The sequence below is a fragment of the Octopus bimaculoides genome, chromosome 1 (assembly GCF_046866305.1).
Source record: "Octopus bimaculoides isolate indiv1 chromosome 1, ASM4686630v1, whole genome shotgun sequence".
NCBI classification, from domain to species: Eukaryota; Metazoa; Mollusca; class Cephalopoda; order Octopoda; family Octopodidae; genus Octopus; species Octopus bimaculoides.
In genome coordinates this window covers 4,308,067-4,334,353 of record NC_142928.1, presented here as the reverse complement: position 1 = coordinate 4,334,353, position 26,287 = coordinate 4,308,067, and the positions used below count along the sequence as shown (strand labels likewise).

The 26,287-nt window shown below is 40.5% G+C and overlaps 1 protein-coding gene across 5 annotated transcripts in view; it reads left to right on the top strand.

Annotated features, from left to right (window-relative positions):
• LOC106870901 (uncharacterized) overlaps positions 1 to 26,287 on the top strand; it is a 63,729-nt gene that overhangs the window by 20,214 nt on the left and 17,228 nt on the right. For 4 of the 5 annotated variants that reach the window (XM_089347965.1, XM_089347972.1, XM_089347978.1 and 1 more), the window contains exons 2-7: positions 5,804 to 5,848; positions 10,410 to 10,491; positions 16,117 to 16,195; positions 19,229 to 19,339; positions 22,387 to 22,478; positions 23,433 to 23,523. In XM_089347965.1, the coding sequence (XP_089204091.1) occupies positions 5,804 to 5,848; positions 10,410 to 10,491; positions 16,117 to 16,195; positions 19,229 to 19,339; positions 22,387 to 22,478; positions 23,433 to 23,523 (500 nt within the window). Of the gene's footprint in view, positions 1 to 4,915; positions 4,935 to 5,803; positions 5,849 to 10,409; positions 10,492 to 16,116; positions 16,196 to 19,228; positions 19,340 to 22,386; positions 22,479 to 23,432; positions 23,524 to 26,287 lie in introns of those variants that run through there. The other variant, XM_089347984.1, reaches the window with a different exon arrangement.

The window sequence follows — 26,287 nt, the reverse complement described above, 5'->3', positions numbered from 1 at the left end:
CATCGATCCAAAATGCCTTTGAATGTTGCATTGTATCTCTTCAGCAACACACACGCACACACACACACACACACACACACACACACACACACACACACACACACACACACACACACACACACACACAAGTAGATAGAAAGATAGATAGATGGATAGATAGATATCAAAATAAGCAACAGCATATCCAGAGGTGATGCAGTACAACCATTTCAAGCAACTCCATTTAATTGAACAATGTAATTCAGCTGAATCTCAATTATTTTGCTAGATAGATGGACAGATGGATGGATGAATGGATGGATAGACAGACAGTCAGATATATATATATATATATATATGTATATGACCCATGCTAGCATGGAAAGCGGACGTTAAACGACGACGACGATGATGATGATATATATATATATATATATATATATATATATGGATAGATAGATAGATAGATATAAGAGAAATTATAGTAAACACAAGTTTATGTCCTTTGTTCCGCCAAGTATATTTCTTCCTTGTGATTATTTGCATCCTCTGCGGTGGATGTTCCAAATGCAATTAGATGTTCAGCCACAACAGATCATCAGGGGAACATTTTATTGTATGATGTTACACAGATCAAACGACTGAAGTTGGACAGCGGCTGGACTTTCTTTAATTGGGCTGAAAGAGAAATAAATAGAGAGCAAAAAGAAAGATAGTGTGTGAGAGAGAGAGAGAGAGAGAAAGAAGAGAGAGTAAAGACAGGTTCAGGCGTAGTTGTATGGCAAGAAGTTTGCTTCTCAACCACATGGTTCTGGGTTCAGTTCCCTTGCATGTCAACTTGCGGAAGTGTCTTCTGCTATAACTTCAAGTCAACCAAGTGGCCTAGCATATAAAAAATCTGAAAATTCAGAAAAAATTGTATTACACGTGTATAAGGGATGACCACTAGGTGGACATCCAATATGCTAGAAAGAGATCATCAACGACCCAACCACAAAGAAATATAATGGAGAACATTATTTTTCTTAGTGGTTTGGTCGTTGATGACCTCTTTCTAGCATCTTGGATGTCCCCCTAGTGGAAAACAAACCTCATCCAGCTATTCTGATTATATGTCTGTGCACACGTTTGGAATGTGGTGTGTGCCAGAGGGTTTGCAAATCCAATGGGGGTCTTAAAAGACATGTTAGGATCCACAATGAGCAGAACTTACTTGCAGGTATTGGTAGTGCAAATCAGAGGTGCAATCTGTGTGGGTGTTTTTTCAAAACACTGTCTGGTTTAAAAAGCCACATCAGACGCCATGAAAGGGCTAAGGTGTAGGTGCAGGAGGTGGTCAAACTCTGTTTAAGGAGTAGACAACCACCATATATATATCTATATATATATATATATATATATATATATATATATATATATATATATACGACGGGCTTCTTCCAGTTTCCGTCTACCAAATCCACTCACAAGGCTTTGGTCGGCCCGAGGCTATAGTAGAAGACACTTGCCCAAGGTGCCACATAGTGGGACTGAACCCGAAACCATGTGGTTGGTAAGCAAGCTACTTACCACACAGCCACTCCCTGTAATTAGATATATCATCATCATCATCATCATCGATAACGATGATGATATGTGTGTGTGTGTGTGTGTATATGTGTGTGTGTATGTGTGTGTGTATCACTCTGCATTGAAAGGTCTGTTACCCTATGATTTTGTTCTGCATCAGGCTACATTGAAACAGATTTTTAGAAACCAGAAAACAAACCAAAATTGAAGGTCATAATTCGGAAAGTTGCTCATTCTAGACTGTCATAATATCTCTGAGAAATGCATTTAAAATGTTAAATAAATATCATTGGATGAAGTAGTAGTAGTAGTAGTAGTAGTAGTAGTAGTAGTAGTATGGCGGCGGCGGTGTCGGCGGTGGTGGTAATGGTGGTAGTAGTAGTGGTGGTGGTGGTAGTAGTAGTAGTAGTAGTAGTAGCAGCGGCGGTGGTAGTGGTAGTAGTAGTGGTGGTGATGGTAATGGTGGTCGTGGTAGTGGTGGTAGTAGTGGTGGTGGTGGTAGTGGTAGTCATAGTAGTAGTAGTAAAGTGAATTGCAAATGTGTAACATGATGCATCAAGTGATGCATCAAGTGAAAGTATTTGCCTGTGTAATATTCTTTTCTACTCTAGGCTCCCCCGAAATTTTGGGGGAGGGGCCCAGTCGCTTAGACCGACCCCAGTACGCAACTGGTACTTGATTTATCAACTCCAAAAGGATGAAAGGCAAAGTCGACCTTGGCAGAATTTGAGCTCAGAACGTAACGGCAGACAAAATACTGCTTTGTATTTCGTCCGGCGTGCTAACGTTTCTTATTTCTTTAACATAGAGGGGACAAACAAGGACAGACAAAGGGATTAAGTTGATTACATTGACCCAGTGTGTAACTGGTACTTATTTAATCGACCTCGAAAGGATGAAAGGCAAAGTCGACCTCGGTGGAATTTGAACTCATAATGTAAAGACAGATGAAATACCACAAAGCATTTCGCCCAGCGTGCTAACGTTTCTGCCAGCTCATTGCTTTGCCTGTGTAATAATGATGGAGTTATAGAAGCTCTCAGTCTCTTTATCTCTTGCCTTCTCTCTTTTTCTCTCCTTCTCAGATTTTTTTTGTTTTTTCTAATCTACCCTGAAGCAGGCCCGGAGAAGTGGGGGGGGGGAGTGCCATTGAGGAGGTCACAAATGATGGCAAAAGGGCTTCAACAGGCAGAAATGATTGATTGATTAATCAAACGATCATTTAGTTAATTGGTCAAATAGTTGACCAATTGACAAGTAAATAATCCTTTCTTCCCAACCATATAATTCTGGGTTCAGTCCCACAGTGTGGCATCTTGGGCAAGTGTCTTTTACTTAAACCTCAGGTCAACCAAAGCCTTATGAGCGAATTTGGTATATGGAAACTGAAAGAAGCCTTTCATATATATTTATGTATATATATTTGTGCGTGTTTTTGTGTCTGCGTCTGTGTCCTCCATCACTGCATGACAATTGGTATTGATGTGTTTATGTCCCCATAACTTAGCAGTTTGGCAAAAGAGACTGATAGAATAAGCACTAGGATTAAAGATATAAGTACTGTGGTCGATTCATTTGACTAAAATTTCTTCAAGGCATTGCCCCAGCATGGCCACAGTCTAATGACTGAAATAAGTAAAAGAGAAAAAAAGAAAGAAATAGATAATAAAGAAGTGACATATTTCCAGGGCATGTGCTTTCATTGGTGTAATGACCCACCCAAGATACAATGAAATATGTTTCAACACACGAGTTCACCTCAAGAAACCAAATGGAAACACAAAATTCATGTGGGTTCTTTTTTTCTTTTGTAAATCTGTACATATTTGGTAGAAATGGGGCAAAATCCTTGGTGTTTACCTTTCAGGAGATGTGTATAGTGAGTGGTGGTGGTGGCGGTGGTGGTGGCGGCGGCGGCGGCTGGTGGTTGTAAGGGTGGTGATGGTGGTGGTGGTGGTGGTGGTGGCAGTGATGGTGGTTGTTGTAAGGGTGGTGTTGGTGGTGGTGGTGATGGTGGTAGTTGTGATGGTGTTGGTGGTTGTGGTAGTGGTAGTAGTGGTGGTGGTGGTGGTGGTGGTGGTGGTGGTGATGCTAGTTGTTGTGGGGTGATGGCAGTGGGGGTTGTATGAAATCCCAACTCATAAACTGCCTTTCCTCCTTTCAAGGTTACCGAAACAAAAACAAAAAAGGAAAGAAAAAAGAATTGCATGAATACCAGGGGTGGATTGGTGGATCTGCAAGAATGTCAGAGTGAATGCCTTGTGGTACTAATTCCATCCCTTTGCCTTCTGGGTTCTAATCCTACCATGGCCTCGTTAGGTGGTAGACCTACTCCATTCCTCACTCTAACACCAGCAGCTGGTCCCTTTCGTACTTTTTGTGGATCCCACACTCTTACAAACAATCAGGACAGGTCCCTGCTTTGAAGACCCCTCCACCTCTCCCCTCTCACCAGTCTTGGTGGCCCTTTAAAGGGTTATAGCCACTTCCTTCTCTATTGCCTAAAAGAGAACCAAGAAAAACGAAAGCCAAGAGGCGGCATTTCAGAAAGAAACCAAGTTATTTTCAGAGAGAAGATAATGACTTTGAGCTGAAGCAATTCTGTGGTTTGAAAACCAAGAATAGAAAATAGAATTTAACAATGGAAGGCTGGTGTTATTGGTCATTCTGGGAGTTTGGGTCCTTTCTAGCTTCAGTTCTTCATTTGGAAACAAAAGCATTTTCGCATTCTCAGGATGTTTATAAATATCTGCAACAGATTATCCAGTCATGGAGACTTGGTAAAAGATGGATGAAAGTGTCTGTGTACGAGTGTGAAAGTATGTAAGTATCTATCTGTCTGTCTGTCTGTCTATCTGTACATACATGATTTATTCTTTGTAAGCCTAGAACTTATTCTATCGGACCCTTTTGCTGAACCACTAAGTTACAGAGACAAGCACACACATATATACATATATATATATATATATATTTATATATATATATATATATATATATATATATATATATATATATATATATATATATATATATATATATATATATATATATATATATATATATATATGATGGGCTTCTTTCAGTTTCCATCTACCAAATTCACTCACAAGGCCCAAGGCCATAGTAGAAGACACTTGCCCAAGGTGCCACGCAGTGGGACTGAACCCAGAACCCTGTGGTTGGTAAGCAAGCTATGTATATATATATATATATATATATATATATATATATATATATATATATATATATATATACGACGGGCTTCTTTCAGTTTTCATCTACCAAATTTAGTTTTATTTCAAGATTTCTTGCCAATAGAGAAAGAATTGGTTTCTAACCTAGATCCAAGCCTCCTTCACTGGAATTTCAACATCAACAACAGGGTACGTACGTATGTATGTATGTATGTATGTATGTATGTATATCTGTCTGTCTGTATGTATGTCTGGCTGTATGTCTGTCTGTCTGTCTGTCTGTATGTCTATCTGTATGTATGTCTGTATGTATGTATGTCTGTCTGTATGTCTGTCTGTGTGTATTTCTATCTGTCTGTCTGTATGTATGTATGTATGTATGTATGTCTGTCTGTTTGTCTGTATGTCTATCTGTATGTATGTCTATCTGTCTGTGTGTCTGTCTGTATGTCTATCTGTATGTATGTCTGTATGTCTGTCTGTATGTATGTTTGTCTGTGTGTCTGTCTGTATGTCTGTATGTCTGTCTGTGTATCTGTCTGTGTGTCTGTCTGTCTGTATGTTTGTCTGTCTGTATGTATGTCTGTCTGTGTGTATTTCTGTCTGTCTGTAAGTATGTCTGTCTGTCTGTCTGTCTGTCTGTCTGTCTGTCTGTCTGTATAAGTCAGTTAATTCTGTATATGTCTTCTTGTCAGTTGTCACGCTGAAGTATTTTGCCGGCAGAATATTATTTTTGGAGCAAAACTAAAAATATAACACACTGAATGAAGAAAGTAGATGGTTTATATATTTGCTCAAAGATATCACAACAAAGTGTTCCCCTCTCTCGCTCCCTCGCTTTCTCCCCCCACACCTCTTTCTTATAGCTACACACATGTATGTATGTATATGTATCTATGTGTATATGCATTTGAAGTGTGTATATAGCTGTGTATGTGTGTCAAAATATACTAAATCCACATTTGTGATAGTTGATGTTTAATTTTTAATGAAAATCCTGGTGTTATATTTTGGGGAAATTATTAATTTTCTTCTCACATTCTTTCTTTGTTTCACAGACTTTGGTGGTTCTTTGACGAGACTGAAGATGGCTGTTGTGGCTGGTAAGATACATCAATGGCAATTACAAAAACACACAAGCACACATGTATACACACAAACATAAAGATACATCTACATATACATATATATATATATATATATATATATATATATATATATATATTTATATATATATATATATATATATATATATATATATATATATATATATATATATATATATATATATAACGTCGGCACGCTGAAAGGTAGATCTGGTGAAATTGTTGAGATGCTTGAACGGAGATGCGTAGATATGTGCTGCATCCAGGAAGTAAGATGGAGAGGAGGTTCTGCAAGGTTCCTCACAGGCAAAGAACACAGGTACAAGATTTTCTGGGCAGGGAACACTGACGGGGTCGGGGGCGTAGGAATACTTCTAGCGGAGAAATGGGTGGATAAGGTAATCGAGGTCGTTAGAGTAAGTGACAGAGTACTTAAGATCAGACTAGTGCTTCATCATAGATTAGCTACTGTCATCTCAGCCTATGCACCTCAACCTGGGCTACCAGATGGTCTGAAAGACCAATTCTATGACACCCTCTTGCAAACTACCTCGTCGACGAGTGACAGGGACCTTCTCTTTGTGGCTGGAGACTTCAACGGTCATGTCGGACGTCGTGCTGGGGGCTTCCATGGCATACATGGAGGCTATGGCTTCGGTTCCCGCAACGAGGAGGGAACCAGACTGCTGGAGTTCTGTGATGCAACCAATCTTATGGTCTGCAATACCAACTTCAGGAAACCTGCCAGTCACCTAGTCACCTACCGCTCCGGCAGACACTCTAGCCAAATCGACTACATCCTCGCCAGAAATAGGGAAAGAGGGCGGCTTATAAATGCCAAAACCTACCCTGGCGAAGAATGTACCCCACAACATAGATTAGTAGTTAGCGACTTTGGGATCAAGGCAAAATGGGTGCCCAGAATTAGACAGGCTTGGAGAAGAAGGGTGTGGAAGCTTAAAGACCCTGCAAACGGACAGAGACTTAGAGACAAGTTACTTGAAGCATTTAACGAAATAGAAGGGGATATAGCATCATACAACGTGGAAGACAATTGGAGATTTCTGAGGGACAACCTGTTGAAAGCCACCGACCAGATTTGTGGGTGGTGTAAGGTCCCCTCCCAACCCAGAGTAACGTGGTGGTAGAACAAGGAGGTAGACAGGGCTATTAGACAAAAGAAACAGGCTTGGAAGGACTGGAAGAACGGTGGTAGCAGGGAATTGTACCAATGTGCCAGAAGGGAGGCTAGGCGACAGGTTTATTTAGCCAGAGGGGAAGCAGATAAGGAAAGATTTGCCAATGTTCTGCGCCGTGAGGACCAAAGACTCGAGGTATTTCGTGTTGCAAGACAGTGTAGGAGAGAGAATAGTGATGTTGTAGGAGAGAAATGTGTTCGCATGGATGATGGTACGCTTGCATTAAATGAGGATGCAAAGAAAGAGGTCTGGAGATGCCACTACGATAGATTGCTTAATAAAGAGAATGAATGGGAGAAAGAGAGCCTGCCTTATGTCGACCCAATAGAGGGACCAGCTATCCGAGTTGATAGCACCAGGGTAGATAAAGCAATTAAGAGTATGAAGACCGGGAAAGCCCCCGGCCCATCAGGAATCACTGCAGAGATGCTCAAAATATCTGGCAGTGTTGGCTATAGCCTAGTCACCCGTATTATGAACCAGGTGATACACGAAGGAGTCATACCCTATGACTGGTGTAGCAGCATCATAGTCAACTGCTACAAAGGTAAAGGGGACGCTTTAGATACAAATAATTACAGAGGCATCAAGCTGTTAGATCAGGTTATGAAAGTTACAGAGAGGGTCATAGCCCAACTAATTAGGGAGCGAATCAATTTAGATGAGATGCAGTTTGGGTTCGTGCCAGGTAAAAGCACTACTGATGCCTTATTTCTAGTGAGACAGTTGCAGGAGAAATACCTAGCTAAGGATAAACCTCTGTACCTGGCTTTCGTTGACATGGAGAAAGCCTTTGACAGGGTCCCCCGATCCCTTATCTGGTGGTCAATGAGGAAACTTGGGATAGAAGAATGGTTAGTGAGAGCTGTGCGAGCCATGTACAGAGATGCTGCCAGTAAGGTGAGGGTTGGAAATGAGTACAGCAATGAATTCCGGGTAGAGGTAGGGGTCCACCAAGGTTCCGTCCTCAGCCCCCTATTATTTACCATAGTCCTCCAGGCAATCACAGAGGAGTTCAAGACAGGCTGCCCCTGGGAGCTCCTCTATGCTGATGACCTTGCCCTAATTGCGGAGTCACTATCAGAACTAGAGGAGAAGTTTCAGGTGTGGAAGCAAGGTCTAGAATTGAAGGGCCTTAGAGTCAACCTAGCTAAAACCAAAATCCTAATAAGTAGGAAGGTAGATAAAACACAAACCCCTTCAGGTAGATGGCCCTGCTCAGTATGTAGAAAAGGAGTAGGTAGTAACTCTATAAGATGTACCCGGTGCAAGCTATGGACACATAAGAGGTGCAGCAACATCAAAGGCAGGTTAACTAGGAAGTTAGTTTTTGTTTGTGGCAGATGTTCAGGTGCAATAAAGACTGCAAACAAACAGGAAACAACTTCTATCTCATTCCAGGGTGAAAAACTAGAGGTAGTCGATAGCTTCCGCTATCTGGGCGACCAAGTTAGTAGTGGGGGTGGGTGCGCTGAAAGTGTAGCTGCTAGAATAAGAATAGCCTGGGCAAAGTTTAGAGAGCTCTTACCCCTGCTGGCGACAAAGGGACTCTCACTCAGAGTAAAAGGCAGACTGTATGACGCATGCGTACGAACAACCATGCTACATGGCAGTGAAACATGGGCTGTAACTGCTGAGGACATACGTAAGCTCGCAAGGAATGAAGCCAGTATGCTCCGTTGGATGTGTAATGTCAATGTGAATACCCGTCAGAGTGTAAGTATCTTGAGAGAAAAGCTGAACATTAGAAGCATCAGTTGTGGCGTGCAAGAGAGACGATTGCGCTGGTATGGACATGTGGTGAGAATGGATGAGGATAGCTGCGTGAAAAAGTGCCACACCCTAACAGTTGAGGGAACCCGTGGAAGAGGTAGGCCCAGGAAGACCTGGGCTGAGGTGGTGAGGCAAGACCTTCGTACATTGGGCCTCACCGAGGCGATGACTACGGACCGAGACCTTTGGAAATGGGCTGTGCGTGAGAAGACCCGGCAAGCCAAGTAAGATCGCTGCCAGTGCCCCTGGACTGGTTCTTGTGCGGGTGGCACATGAGATGCACCATTTTGAGCGTGGCCGTTGCCAGTACCGCCTGACTGGCTCCTATAGGATTTTCGAGCGAGATCGTTGCCAGTGCCCCTGGACTGGCTTGTGCGGGTGGCACATAAAAGACACCATTTCGAGCGTGGCCGTTTTCGTGCGGGTGACACGTAAAAGCACCCACTACACTCTCTGAGTGGTTGGCGTTAGGAAGGGCATCCAGCTGTAGAAACTCTGCCAAATCAGACTGGAGCCTGGTGTTGCCATCCGGTTTCACCAGTCCTCAGTCAAATCGTCCAACCCATGCTAGCATGGAAAGCGGACGTTAAACCATGATGATGATGATGATGATATACGTACAAATATTCATACATGCATATACATAGACACACACACACACACACACACACACATATATGTACATACATTGTGGCACTCCATCAGCTACAACGACGAGAGGTCTAGTTGATCCAGTCAACAGAACAACCTGCTCATGAAATTAATGTGCAAGTGGCTGAGCGCTCCACAGACACGTGTACCCTTATGTAGTATCAGACATTATATGGTGACTTGAAAAGTGTTGAAGGACATCAAGTAGCATGTCAGCCTGCAGTCATGAGTGAGAATTGACATTTACTACCTAGACGAAACCCTCCAATATGTACATACTGTAGAACAGTGCTTCTCAAACTACCTGATGTGGTGTAGCGGCAATTTTTTTCGAATGTGCCAGGGACCGGTAATATTTCTTAGTAATATTAATTTATACCAGAAACAATATATATAATGACAATAATAAAAGTTGACAATTCTTTTTATTTTATATTAATTTTGTAAACAAATAATACAATATTATTGAGTTGTCCGGAAAGTTCGTGCCGAATTTTAAAGGAAAGAAAAAGGTCAATAAATACTTGCCATTACAATTTTAATCAACCAAATATGAACCATTTTGTTGCACAATGCGTCTCCATCTTTCCTTTAACTTGAAAATACCCTCTTCCCAGAATTGAGGTGCTTTCATGGCAAATAAGTCGAAAGGTAAGCTACTCTAAATCGGCACAAACTTTCTGGACAACCCAATACATAAGCATTTTATAATGTTTCTTTCTTCTCTGGAAACTCGCCGCGTACCGGCAGCTGATGGCTCGCAGACTGGCACCGGTCCGCGGACCACCACTTTGAGTAGCATTGCTGAAGGAGACCAAGAACCCCCTCTAAGGTCATTCCTTAACAAATAAAACAAGATGGAAATTTCTATTTCAGTTTCTTATTTCTTTTTCGGTAAATAATATTCTCATTCTCCATTTTTTGTTTTCATAAAGATTACACTTTTCTGGGTGGCATATTTGAGATGACAGATCCAATGAAGAAGGATTTTGATGAGCATGGTTATTTCATTGTCAGGTAAGACTTCACAAACATGTTTTGCTTGAGTCAAGGTACTTCCCTCATCATCATCATCATCATTACTGTCATCACCTGGCTGTTTCTGTTGCCAATAGCTAATTCATACACAATCTGTCACTTTTTTGTGACATCACTGATTCTTTAACCAAAATTTGGTGTTTGGCTGTCTGTTGCTGAGGATCTGCAATTTACAGTGAAATCAAATGAAGACACTGTGCCATTTGTATTGTAAGGTCTCAAGTTTGATTTCTGATGGTACATTTTATCCTTGAGCAAGACACTTTATTTCACGTTGCTCCAGTCTGCTCTGGTGGCAAAATTGAGCAGTACCAGTAATTCAGATGGTCAGCCTTGTCACATCCTGAATCTTCCAGAGAACTACATTAACCCTTTCGGTACCAACCCGGCTGAAACCAGCTCCGACTCTGTAGTACAAATGTCTTGTTTTCATAAGTTCTGAATTAAAATCTTCCACCAAACCTTAGTCACAATTTATGTTCCTAACACAAGCTTAATGATAACCAAGTTATTTTACTAAATTCTTTGTTATATTTAAAATTAATTGAAAGAAACACAGAGCATCTCAACAGAAATATGGTAATAAAAGGGTTAAGGGTGAGTGTATCTGTGGAGTACTCAACCACTTGCACATTAATTCCATGAGCAGGCTGTTCTGTTCATCAGATCAACTGGAACCGTCATTGGTCATAACTGAAGGAGGTCCAGCCATATAAATGAGCACAAGATTACAACACCCTTGCTGAAGGGGACCGTAGCCTATCACAGGGACAGGGGGATCCATTTACATCTGAGTGGACTGGAGCAATGTGGAATGAAGTGTTTTGCTCAAGAACACAATGCATTGCCCAGACTGGGAATTGAACCCATGATCTTACAATGACTATTTTACTCTTTTATTTGTTTCAGTCATCTGACTGCGGCCATGCTGGAGCATCACCTTTAGTCGAACAAATCGACCCCAGAACTTATACTTTGCAAACCTAGTACTTATTCTATCGGCCTCTTTTGCTGAACTGCTAAGTTACAGGGATGTAAACACACCAGCATTGGTTGTCAAGCGATGGTGGGGGGGGGGGACAAACACAGACACACAAACATATAAATACATACATACATACATACTTATATATATATATCTGTATGTGTTTGTGTGTCTGTATAAGTATATATGACAGGCTTCTTTTCAGTTTCCATCTACCAAATCCACTCACAAGGCTTTGGTCAGCCCAAGGCTATAGTGGAAGACACTTGCCCAAGGTGCCATGCAGTAGGACTGAATCCCGAACCATGTGGTTGGTAAGCAAGCTACTTAGGGTTAGGGTTAGGGATGCTGTCAGTAAGGTTAGGGTTGGCAATGAGTACAGTGAAGAATTCCGGGTAGGAGCATGGGTCCACTAAGGATCAGTCTTCAGCCCCATCAGAGGAATTCAAGACAGGATGCCCCTGAGAGCTTCTCTACGCTGATGACCTTGCTCTAATAGCTGAGTCACTATCAGAACTAGAGAAGCAAGGTCTAGAATTGAAGGGCCTTAGAGTCAATCTAACAAAAACCAATGTCTTAATAAGTAGGAAGGCAGACAAACTACAAATTCCTTCAGGTAGATGGCCCTGCTTGATCTGTAGAAAAGGTGTAGGTAGAAACTCCATAAGATGTACCCGGTGTAAGCTATGGACACATAAGAGGTGCAGCGATATCAAAGGAAGGCTAACTGGGAAGATAGTTTTTGTATGTGGCAAATGTTCAGGGGCAATGAACACTGAAAATGTGCAGAAAACAGCCTCCATCACATTCCAGGTGGAAAAAAAAATGACAAGTAGTTGATAGCTTCTGTTACCTAGCTGACCAAGTCAGTAGGAGGGGCTGTTGCTCTGAGATTGTAGCTGCTAGAATAAGAATAGCCTGCACAAAGTTCAGAGAGCTCCTACCTCTGATGGTGACAAAGGGCCTCTTTCTCAGAGTAAAAAGTAGACTGTATGATGCATGTGTGCTAACAGCCATACTACATAGCAGTGAAACATGGCCCATGACTGCTGAGGATGTGTGTAAGCTTGCAAGGAATGAAGCTCGTATGCTACGATGGATATGTAATGTCAGTGTGCATACTTAACAGAGTGTAAGTACCTTGAGAGAAAAATTGGACATAAGAAATATCAGTTGTGGTGTGCAAGAGAGACGACAGCACTGGGAATGTCATGTGTTGCGTATGGATGATGACAGCTATGTGAAAAAGTGTCACACCCTAGCAGTAGAGGGAACCTGTGGAAGAGGTAGACTCGGGAAGACCTGGGATGAGGTGGTGAAGCATGATTTTCAAACGATGGGTCTCACAGAGGCAATGACAAGTGACCAAGACCTTTGGAGATATGCTGTGCTTGAGAAGACCTGGCCTAAGTGAGACCATAACCATGGCCTATGCTAGGGCAGCATAACCAGCCCATTCAAGAGTACCCATCAATCATTGGGCAATAAACTGCGCTTGTGAAGACCTGTTGAGGCAAGTGAAGTCATTGCTGTGGCCAATGACAGTACCGCCTGACTGGCACCCATACCGGTGGCATGTAAAAAGTACCATTCGAGCATGGTCGTTGCCAGTGCCACCTGATTGGCCCTCGTGCCAGTTGCACATAAAAAGCACCCACTACACTCTCGGAGTGGTTGGCATTAGGAAGGGCATCCAGCTGTAGAAACATTACCAGATCGGATTGGAGTTTGGTGCAGCCTTCTGGTTCGCCAGTCCTCAGTCAAACCGTCCAACCCATGCCAGCATGGAAAGCGGACATTAAACGACGATGGTGGTGGTGGTGGTGATGATGATGATGATGAACAACAACAATAATAACAGTAACAATGTGGAAAACAAGAGAAGCGGAATATTTTGAGAGTTGACACTGAAAAAATATCGGAATTAAAGACGTTTGGTTCGAGAAGAGAGAAGAGAAGGATTTATAATTGAATATTTGTGTTTATCGTAAAGATCAATATCAATCTGTGATGCAATATGTCTTCTAAAGATATTGAAGTGTGAGAAAGAGATTAATGAAATGATTTCAACATTGATGGAATACTTTTTATTATTTAATATATGTATGGATGTATATGTATGTATATATGTATGTATGTATGTATGTATGTGTGTATGTATGTATGTATGTGTGTATGTATGTATATATACATATATAATATGTATGTGTGTGCATATATATACATACTTACATATACATATATGCATATATATATAGGTATGTATATATGTATTTATCTATCTATCTATATATATACATATATGAATATACATATATATATATACATATATATATATACACATATATATACACATAGATATATACATATATATATATATATATATATATATATATATATATATATATATATATATATATATACATACATATATATATATATATATATACATACATATACATACATATATATACATATACATACACACGCACACACACAAACACACACACACACATACACACACACACACACACACACGTATATATGTATATAATATATAATATTTCAGTCACATGTTAATTTAATATTGATTATCTGTTCAAAGATGGAAGAGACCTGTCAGAAAATAACCATTGGAGGGGGGGGGGGGGAACAAATAAAAACAATGACATTCAAAGTTTCTAAGCAAACAAATAATAAAGCGATGGAAGTGATTGTAGTTCTGTTCTGATTTCGGAAAAGTTTATTCGTTTACTGATTTTAGGTTTTGGAATTGTAAAAACCTGAATTTGGAATTTAATTTCAAAATTAAATCTTGTGTTTTGTAAATAATACGTTACTTAAAAAAAAGAAAAAAATTGATGAAGAAAAAAACAACTTGTTTAATTGGTTGTTGATGTTGTTGGTATTGTTGTTGTTTCGCACCAAGTCAGCAGAATTAAATCAAGCAGATCTATGATAGAAGACAACCCAATTGTGACCATCTTGTTTTTTTTTTGTCTATCTGTAGCGGGATGTGTAGCGAAATGTGATGTTGATGGATCAATGTAAGGTGTCAGCTGTAGCAGATTATTCTGGGTGTATTTGACGGGCATCAAAGGAAAACAAATGAAAAAGAACTGAAATGCAATTTCAATAATTTGTTTAGTTACAGTTGTATTCACTTTGTTGCATACTTGAACAAATATGTCGCTACAGAATACAGCCAACTACTTCAAGTCGGCGAGGTAAAACCAGGAGAAAGAGAATGTTGTTGTGACAAGATAGTACAAGACATATTTTGTGTCTGTGTACACGTTTGTCATTTGGTTGTGTTGTCTTTCTATTTTTCTATCTCATCAGTTCATGGTCTGCAACTGCTATTGTCCGGTCTTTTGGCTCACAGTGGTCACCATCTCCTCACATTGCTGACTGTCTGTTAACCGCTGGCTAACTGGTGTATGTCTATGGAATTATCAATGGCCATCCTAGCTAGAAGGATGGATGTATCATTATAAGAGTGACTCGTGCCTATTTAGGTCACCTGTTGTCCAGCTGAACTTTCTGTGACATAACCCAGGTCGGAGGTCGAGTGGAAACTCATCCATCACTTTCTGACAGGACAAAGAAATTTTTGGTGCCTGGTCAGCTGATAGCGGTGGATTGAGCAAGCTAGAATCCTTAGATTCAGTTTCGAATCTCTGCCCAGAAAATAAAATGTAGTTTCCACACTACCTTTGATGCCGGTCAAACACATCGAACATAATCTGCTACACCCGGCAACACACATTGATTCAACATCACATTTCGCTACACATCCCACTTCATATCCAAGGCTTAATTGTACGTGTCCTTCCTTTTTTTAAAGACAATAGGGTGTGATTTGAGGTAGATTTGGTTTATATTTCTAGCAAGTCAAATGACTACATAGGGGATTCTTCATTGGTTCAACTGTAAATAAGAATGTTGACTGCAATTGTGACATCTGGTCACAAAATAAAATCTTCTGCCTTGGCAGCAGTGGAGACCATGGAATAAAGGAATGGTAACTCACAGAGAGGCACTGCAATGCCATGAGCACTGCCTTCTGCCTTGACTAAAGATTAAAGACAATAATGACAGATCTTGAGTAGAGGGGCTGTCATTGATGAGGTTGTGAACGGAGAGAAAAAGATTCTGGCAAACCCAGATGATTAGTTGACTGTTTGAACAATTAATCAAACACTTGATTTAAATGGTTAAATTATTAATTTGCTAGCTAATAATAATAATGATTAAAGAAATGTGTTTCTTAATGCCATACTGACTCTCTCATGATACAAAATTTGAGTGAGGGCCTGTTGTATCCTTCAGAAAGACACCTTATTTCATGTTACTTCAGTCCACTCAGCTACTTGCACATTAATTTCACAAGCTCAAATCAGCTGGAACCCTCATCACCATAACCAACAGAGAACCCATTTACTACAAAATTTGTTTCAATACACAATTTCACATCAAGACTCTTGCAGACCAAACACAAATACAAAAATAATCCCCAATAAACATTTCTTTTTTTGTGAAATATTTGAATACATCATTGGAGAATGTTCTCTGGTTTCTTTCAACATCTTACTGTTCTTTCTTCTTTCTCTTTAAAGGGGTCTCATTAATGAAGAAGAACTGCAGAAAATCCACAAAACTTTGACTGAAAGTGAGCTTTGCAGCCATGCTTATGGTGTAAGTAAGATTGGTTTCAACGTTGGTGCAAGGCCAGCAGATTCGAGAGAAGAGCCAAGTTGATTACATCGGTTCCCCCAGTGGTCAGGATGAAAAGCAAAGCTGACCGCAGTGGAATTTGAACTCAGAACATAAAGACAGGCGAAATTCCACTGACCACCTTATGGTGTCTGTTATATTCAAAACCAACGGACATAGATATATATATATATATACATATATATATATATATATATATATATATACATACATACATACATACATATATGTGTGTGTGTGTGTCTGTGTTTGCACCCCCACCACCATTGCTTAACAACTGATGTTGGTCTGTTTATGTCCCTGTAACTTAGCAGTTCAATAAAAGAGATCGATAGAATAAGTACTAGGCTTACAGATAATAAGTCCTGGGGTTGATTTACTCGACTAAAGGTGGTGCTCCAGCATGGCCGCAGTCAAATGACTGAAATGAATAAAAGAATACATTAATATCCCATCTCTTCAAGGCAGAATGGTCAGTGCTCTGTGCAAAATGCCTAGCAGCGTTTCCTCTGTCTTTACATTCTGAGTTCAAATGCTGCTGGAGTTGACTTTGCCTTTCATCTTTTTGGGGTCAATAAAATATGTTCCATTAAAGACTGGGGTCAATTCGTGAAATACTAGAGTCAACTTTTATACAGGGTCTGTGGAAAATTCCCAAATTTTGGGCCAAAAATAAGGAGTTGATTTTTACATGAGATTGACTATTACTCAAGCATATATGGTAATATTAAATCAGATACATACAATTTTTATAATTTACATCATTACATATTGCTTTCTAATTAAAGTTACAGTTGTTTGTTGTATTCAAAATATATCCATAGACACATAGCTATCAGAATTTATAGAATCTCGTATTCAGTTCCTCCTGCTTACTGTATTTAAAATTAAACCATACACACATCATCATCATCATCATTTAACATCCATTTTCCATGCTGACATGGGTTGGATGGTTTAACAGGAGCTGGCAAGGCCAGGAACCACACTAGGTTCCATTGTCTATTTTGGATTGGTTTCTACCACTGGATGCCCTTTACAGAGTCCTCAGTGCTTTTTACATAACACCAGCACACATAACTTACATAATTTAGAACACTAAACTCGGCAAGCGAAAGCGAAATCGTGATGGCTTCTGTGACGGTGGCACGTAAATAGCACTAGCGTGATCGTTACTAACATTGCCTTCCTGGCACTTGTGCCAGTGGCACGTGAAAAGACATTCGAGCAAGATCGTTGCCAGTGCCGATGGACTGGCCCCTATGCAGGTGACATGTAAAATACACCATTTCGAGTGTGGCTGTTGATCGTTACCAATGTCATCTCCCTGGCACTTGTGCCAGTGGAATGTGAAAAGACATTCGAGCGAGATCGTTGCCAGTGCTGATGGACTGGCTCCTGTGCAGGTGGCACGTAAAATACACCATTTTGAGCATGGCCGTCGCCAGTACCGCCTGACTAGCCCTCGTGCCGGTGGCACGTAAAAGCACCCACTACACTCTCGGAGTGGTTGGCTTTAGGAAGGGCATCCAGCTGTAGAAACTCTGCCAAATCAGATTGGAGCCTGGTGTCGCCTCCTGGTCCACCAGTCCTCAGTCAAATCGTCCAACCCATGCTAACATGGAAAGCGGACGTTAAACGACGATGATGATGATGATGATTCATGTTACATTCTACTTAAATTTATAATTCTTCAACATTTGTTCCTCAGAAGAGATGAAGTTGGTAAAAAACCCAAACTTGCTATCTTGAGTTCGTTTTTTTGCCCATCCCGTCTCATATGGTCATGAAAGAATACAATACCGAATACAAACAGCCAAAACAGGGTCCCTCTGAAGGGTTTCTGGAGTAACATAACTTGTGTGTGACTCTGAAATCAAGGAGTCTCTCTTGACTGAGCTGCTGCTTTGCATTGAAGGGTCGAAAATCTGGATCCATGGACATGTGATTAGAACACTGGAAAAAAGAATCAAAAGATGGATTATCCAATCCAAGCAAATTGGCCGGGGACCAAGGGGTAGACTAAGGATGAAACAGTTGGATAATATCCATAATGTCTGTTGGTCAAGCTTGAGAATTCAGTCAGAAGGTGTATTGATGGTTGCTTCTGATGGGACCCTTATGGAGGAAGTGCCTAAGGACTCTATTCCCAGGATTAGTGAGTGGAGAAGATGGATGGATTACTCAGTGTATTTAAAATTAAACGACACACACACACACATACACTGGCACTTCATTGGTTACTATGACGAGGGCTCCAGTTGATCCGATCAATAGAACAGCCTGCTCGTGACATTAACGTGCAAGTGGCTGAGTACTCCACAGACATGCTTACCCTTAACATAGTTCTCAGAGAGATTCAGTGTGACACAGAATGTGACAAGGCCGGTCCCTTTTGAATTACTGGTATGACTCATTTTTGCCAGCTGGGTGGATTGGAGCAACGTGAAATAAAGAATCTTGCTCAAGGACACAATGTGCTGCCAGGAATTAAATTTTTGATCATGAGCCAAATACCCTAACCACTAAGCCACTAACCTTAACTGCACGCACGCATGCACACACAGACGCATACACGTGCACACACACACATGGACGGACATGCACACACACACAAGCACACATGCATGCACACACACATACACGTGCACAACTCACACACATCTGTGCATACATGTATACATACTCACACATGTGCATACATGCATACACACATGCACACACATATATATGTGTGCACACACACCTGTACACACATGTACACACACACACACTCACACACGCACACGCATGCACGCTTACACCCACACACACACACACCTGAACACATGCACACACACATGCATACACACATGTACACACACAGACAAACACATGCACACACACACACCTGCACACGCATGTACACACACACCTCTCCTAATTAATGTAATGACAAAACCAAATGTTATGTCTTGATAAATGCATCGTTATGTCCATCCATCTTTTGTCTAGGTTGACGACGATGCTGGAGGTAAAAGCAGGATGACTCTTTGGAGCTTTCCTGGCAATGATGTGACGGGGATGCTGGCACGGTGTAACAAAATTGCTGGAACAAGTGAAAAGGTCAGAATTAAAATATTTAGATTAAGTTGTTGTTGTTGTTCATCATCATCATCATCATCATTTAATGTCTGTTGTCCATGCTGCCATGGGTTGGACAGTTTGACCAGGGCTGGTAAGGTGAGGGGCTGCACCAGACTCCAGTTTGATTTGGCATTGTTTTCAAAAGCTGGATGCCCTTCCTAATGCCAACCACTCCAAGAGTGTAATGGGTGTTTCCATGTGCCACTGGCACAGGTGCCAGTTGCATCAACCATCAACCCCATTTTAACCCCCACTTTCCCAATGCTTGCATGGGTTGGGTAGTGTTTATTGAGGCAGATTTTCTACAGCCAGACGCTCTTCCTGTTACCAACACTCACTGTTTCCAAGGAAAGTAATATTTCCCCAGGGCCAAACATGTATTATAAACAAGATGATACAATATTGTCACTAAGCAATGATGAAAAATAAACAGACTTTCGGTTTGTTCAAATATGGTTGTGACATATTTTAACTTTTAATGGCAATTTCACTGCAGTTTAATGTGGAAAAAAATCTTAAGACAAAAAGGTGTAAAAATACATCACATCCATAGCGTCAACCTCTGTTAGACTCCTAGATGCATTTCTGGTTCCATAGCCTTTCTCAGTTGGAGATACCAAAGAGAGAAAACCCTGAGTAGATTAGAAAGCCATACCTTTGTAATGGAACAGTCAATATTGGTAACTGACTTGTGCTTGTGGACTGCCTGGTTTGAACAAATACAATAATGGCAATGCTGTGTAGTGATGAGGAATATATAAACTTCAGGTTTATTCAAATATGTTTGTGTGCTGATGCCTGCCAATCTGATAAGAAATGGTTATGTGTACAAAGAACATCGGGAATCAAAACGGTGACATACTTATCCATTTCTCATATGTTCTGGCAGATTTGAACATGAAATAGCTAATCACTTGTGTGTTTTGTAATTGGAGAATGACTTCTATCAGACGAATGAGTGTTGGTAACACTTGATTCGTAGGAATATAGAGACTTCGGTGGCGCTGGGATTTCAATATTTTGTGAAATATGGAAAACAGGAAGTTATTTCAGCTTAAAGAATGAAACTATATATAAAATAATAATAGAAGTAAATCATCATCATCATTATCATCATCATCACCATCATCACATCATCATCATCATCATCATCATCATTTACCGTCCGTTTTCCATGCTGGCATGGGTTGGCTAGTTTGACAGGAGCTGGAAAGCTAGAGAGCTACGCCAATTCCATTGTCTGTTTTGGCAAGGTTTCCACAGCTGGATGCCCTTCCTAACACCAACCGCTTTACAAAGTGTACTGGACATTCTTTATGCGATATCATCACCAGTGCTTTTTTTACATGGCACCAGTAATAGGGCTTTGAGAGGAAGAATAGGACTAAATAGCTCTGAACTTCATACTTATTGGTAAAGTTGTGAAAGATAACCCCTAAGACATTTTGTGATATTAAAAAGACTGGCACTCTGTTGGTTACAACAATGAGGGTTCCAGTTGATCCAGTCACTGGAACAACATGTTCATGATCATACCATGTGGCTGAGTATTCCACAAACACATGTACCCTTAACATAGCTCTCAGAGAAATTCAGCATGATACACAACATGACAAGTCTGGCCCTTTTGAATTCCAGGTACAACTCATTTTTGCCAGCTGAGTGGACTGGAGCAACGTGAAATAAAGTGTCTTGCTCAAGGACACAATGCCCTGCTGGTAATCGAACCCATGACCTTATGATCCTGAGCTGAACACCCAAACCACTAGGCCACTTGCTTTCGCTTGTGATATTGAGGAAATACACTGAACAACATTCTCAGTAAATTTGATAAATGGGAACGGATGTGAGATACATGATATCTGTGGATGTCCATGTTTCTAGGCAATGACAGGAGACCGGGACCTTAGGAGATATGCTGTGATTGAGAAGACCCAGAAACTAAAGTGAGATCATAGCTACGCATGTCCGGCCCAGTTAAGTGTACCCCTGATGCGTCATGCGATATGATATGCTTGAGAAGACCTGTTGAGTCAAGTAAAACCAATATCATAGCTGTGGCCAGTACCCTCTGACTGGCTCTCATGCTGGTGGCATGTAAAAAGCACCATCTGAATGTGGTCAATGCTAGGTCCACATGACTGGCTCCCGTGCCGGTGGCACATAAAAAGCACCAACCGAACATGGCCGATGCCAGTACCTCTTGATTGGCTCCCGTGCCAGTGACATGTAAAAAGCACCATCCAAACGTGGTCAATTTCAGTACCCCTGACTGGCTCCTGTGTCGGTGGCACATAAAGAGCACCATCTGAATGTGGTTAATGCCAGGTCCACCTGACAGGCTTCCGTGCCAGTGGCACATAAAAAGCACTATCCGAATGTGATCGATGCCAGGCCCGCCTGACTGGCTCATGTGCTAGTAGCATGTAAAAATCACCTACTACACTCTCGGAGTGGTTGGCGTTAGGAAGGGCATCCAGCTGTAGAAACACTGCCAGATCAGATTGGAACCTAGTGCTGCAGCTGGCTCTCCAGACCTCAGTCAAACAATCCAACCCATGCTAGCATGGAAAATGGACGTTAAACGACGACGATGACGACGATGACGATGATGATGATGATGACGATGAATCACTACATGTAACAAACTTTACTACATGTGGGTAGAAGTGAGATATGTAATGTCCATGTTTCTGTTTGTATAATGAATGACTACAGAAGATAATTAAAAATATTGGTTTCAAATTTTGGTGCAAGGCTAGCAATTTCAGGGGAAGGGTGCCAGTCGATTAGATCGACCCCAGTACACAACTGGTACTTAATTTATTGACACCAAAATGATGAAAGACAAAGTCAACCTTGGCAGAATTTGAACCAGAACGAAAATGCAAATGAAATACTGCTAAGTATCTTGCTCAGCAAAGTAATGACTCCGCCAGCTCGCTACTTTACAGGTAATTAAAAAATGTTATCACAAATCACTTATATCTCTTCTAATTACTGATGACATGTTTATATTTTGGCAGCTTCTAGGAGGTGAAGTGTACTTTTATCATGGAAAACTCATGATGAAGGATGCCTTTTCAGGTGGTAGGCATGTCTGGCATCAAGATTATGGGTAAGTATTGAGTTTTATGACTCACCACTAACAATATGTATGTGTGTCTAAGAATGGAACCCACAACGTTATGATTGTGGAGCAAAATCCAAAATCACTAGGCCACATGTCTTCACAAAGATATCTACCACATGTGCACACACACACACAAATGTATACATACAATATGTAGCTCTCTCTCTCTTGATATATACATACTGTGCCAGTGGAGCACTGACAGCACTGTCCAAGCGTGATCATTGCCAGAGCAGCTGTCTGGCTTCCATGCCAGTGGCACGTAAACAGCACCATTTGAGTGTGATCGTTACCAGCGTCGCTTTACTGGCACTTGTGGCGGTGGCATGTTTAGAAAATCATTCGATCGAGGTCATTGTAGCATCTGAAGGGTGGTGGAGTGGACAGAGAGAATCATTTGAGCATCAGAGAAAGTGATTCATGGTATTTGTTTTGGTTCAAACATATTTTGGAGAAATCATCCCACCAAGAAACAGCTGTAAAGAGATCTGCTTATTTTTACCATTATAAGAGAAAGGTGCTTGTGTTGTGTAGGATATTGCTGTCGAGCTAAACAAGAGCTGGCAAGTGACCTGTGGCTATGGATGCCAAAGCATGGTTGTACTTGAGCTGGTTGTCTGAACACAACGTATATAGATCAACTCATCAGAGATACTGGATGCCTCCCCAAAGACCTTCCTCAACTAACACAGGACCAACATGGATGACATGTGCAGGTTAAAAATGTCTGAGCCAGCTTGACCAGGCAATGATGATGTTCTGAGTTCAAATTCAGCTCAGGTCATCTTTGCCTTTCATCCTTTCCTGGTCAATAAAATAAAGTGCCAGTGATGTATTGGAATCAATTTAATCAATTAACCCTTCCTTCCCCTCAAATCTGTTGACCCTAACCCTAAATCCAAACCAGATATTACTCATATTGTGTATTATTATTGATAGGTATTGGTACAACAATGGCTGTTTGACTCCTGATTTACTGACAGTCTACGTAGCGCTTGATAAATGCACCAAAGAAAACGGCTGTTTGCAGGTGAGTAATTATCTTTTTCCTTTTATCTTTTACAGAGCTCATCGGTTCTGTACCAGCAGGAACACGGGTGCTCGCTCAACGACATAGAAGTTAAAATCATAGAACAAACGCAACGCTTAGACAAATTACAGAAGCTACACACATAATAGAAGATAAACCTAGCCTGAATAGGAAACTAGAATGGAACGCTAGCACCCCCCCCCCCCCCAACACACCGCAACCTATGACAGAATAAGATCTCCATAAACTGATAACAATATGAATATAATATAATACAATACACAGATAAATAAATGGAGTTAAATAATTATATACATTAACAAAATAAATTAAATTAAATTAAATACAAAATAAAATAAAAACAAATTAAACGAACGTGTATAAACAGGGGATACTGATAATACAGGCACATTCCCCCCCACACACACATACACATACACTTACTAAACATAGACACACACAGGGGTGTATGCACAAATAGGAAAGAAGAAAGCAAAGGACCACTGATGAGGTCACAGAAGTGTGATAAAAGGACTCTGGCCAAAATACGATTAATATAAAATAAAGCTGAAGCAAATGAATACCAAATATATAGTGCGTGTGTTTTTATTGGCTAAACTGTCAACATGGCCATCCCCAAATACAACAATAATATATATATATATATATATGGGAGAATGTATGAAAAAACAACAACAGACGAGGACAGGTGGTGTAAACAACAAAAGGATGTATTAGTATGACGCTCGGGAATACGGAAAGTCTTTGACGTTTCGAGCTACACTCTTCAACAGAAAGAATACGGAGACAAGGAGAAAAACACGGAGAAAAAAAATTGAATAGTGTTTGGTCAACGGTCAATCATGTATATATATATATATATATATATATTTGTATTTATGTGCTTTACTGAGTATATTCCACTGATGAGGCAAAGCATTTCTTATGCAGAGTCAGAAATTCGGGATCTGGAATCATCCAGTAAATTTTGTTAGTTTATTTTGTCTCTTTGTCTTCTCTCCTGGTGCCATATGAACATTTATTGTGGTTTTAGAGTCAAGCTTTGGCTGCTATTTCAGCGTGGTGGTGTCTCTAAGATACCCTAAATTATAATTATATATAAAGATATATATGTGTGTGTGTGTGTGTGTGTGTGTGTGTGTGTGTGTGTGTATGTATATATATATATATATATATATATATATATATATGTACACACACACACATATATATATATATATATATATATATATATATATATGTACACACACACATATATATATGTATGTATGTACATATATATACGTATATATATATATATATATACGTATCTATATGAAATATATGTATGTCTGTCTCTATCTACCTATCTATGAATGCATATATATATATATATATATATATATATGCATATAAGTCATTTTTGTCACATAAGCTTTGTGTGCAAAACAATCCACAATCCCACAACTGAAGTAACTTTCCAGCATTTTTTGCAAGAGAATACTGTTGGAGAATCATCCCCACTCACTCACACACAGACACACACACACACACACACAAATGTGCATATTGGTTCTTCTCTCTCTCTCTCTCGCTCTTTCTCTCTCTCTCTTTCTCTCTCTCTCTCTCTCTCTCTCTCTCTCTCTCTCTCTCTATATATATATATATATATATATATATATATATATACATACACACACACATATAAAGAGAGAGAAAGAGAAAGAGAAAAGGAGAGAGAGAAAGAGAGACAAAGAAAGAGTGTGTGTGTGTGTGTGTGTGTTTGTCCAATAAATTTCTGTTATCCAGTAGTGCTCACCAATCAAGCATTTGCAGATATTGATTCCACAGATGGTAATAATTGGAACCATGGAAGTCAGGTGATAAGATGAAAAGGCGTTGATGTGTACGGCAAGTAAAACGGCTTCAGTGAAGTTCCGACTCGAAGACACGTATCGCATGGCTTCACTGACGTCACAAAACCAATCTCATTTAATCCTTGTTTAGAACTACGAAGCCTCAGGTGTGGCTGTGTGGTAAGAAGTTTGCTTCCCAACCACATGGTTCCAGGTTCAGTCCCACTGCATGGCACTTTTTTTTATTCTTTTACTTGTTTCATTCATTTGACTGTGGCCATGCTGAAGCACTGCCTTAAAGGGTTTTAGTCGAGCAAATTGACCCTAGTACTTATTCTTTGTAAGCCTAGTACTTATTCTATCAGTTCCTTTTGCCAAACAGCTAAGTTACTGGGACATAAACACACCAGCATTGGTTGTCGAGCGATGGTGGTGGGGGGATAAACACAGACACACACACACACATAAATATATACATGTATATATACAACGGGCTTCTTTCAGTTTCCGTCTACCAAATCCACTCACAAGGCTTTGGTCAGCCCAAGGCTATAGGAGAAGACACTTGGGTAAGGTGGCACCCAGAACCATGTGGTTGGGAAGCAAGCTTCTAACCACACAGCCACCCTTGGGCAAGTGTGGTCTACCATAGCCTTAAGCTAACCAAAGCCTTGTGAGTGGATTTGGTAGATGGAAACTGAAAGAAGCCTGTTGTGTGAATGTGTTTGTATGTGTGTCTCTGTGCATGTGTGTGTGTGTGTGTGTGTGCATTTGTCCCCCACCACTGCTTGACAACCGGTGTTGGTGTGTTTACATCCCTGTAACTTACAAGTTTGACAAAAGAGACTGATAGAATAAGTAGCAGGCTTTAAAAAACAAAAAGGGAGTTGATTCATTTGACTAAAAAT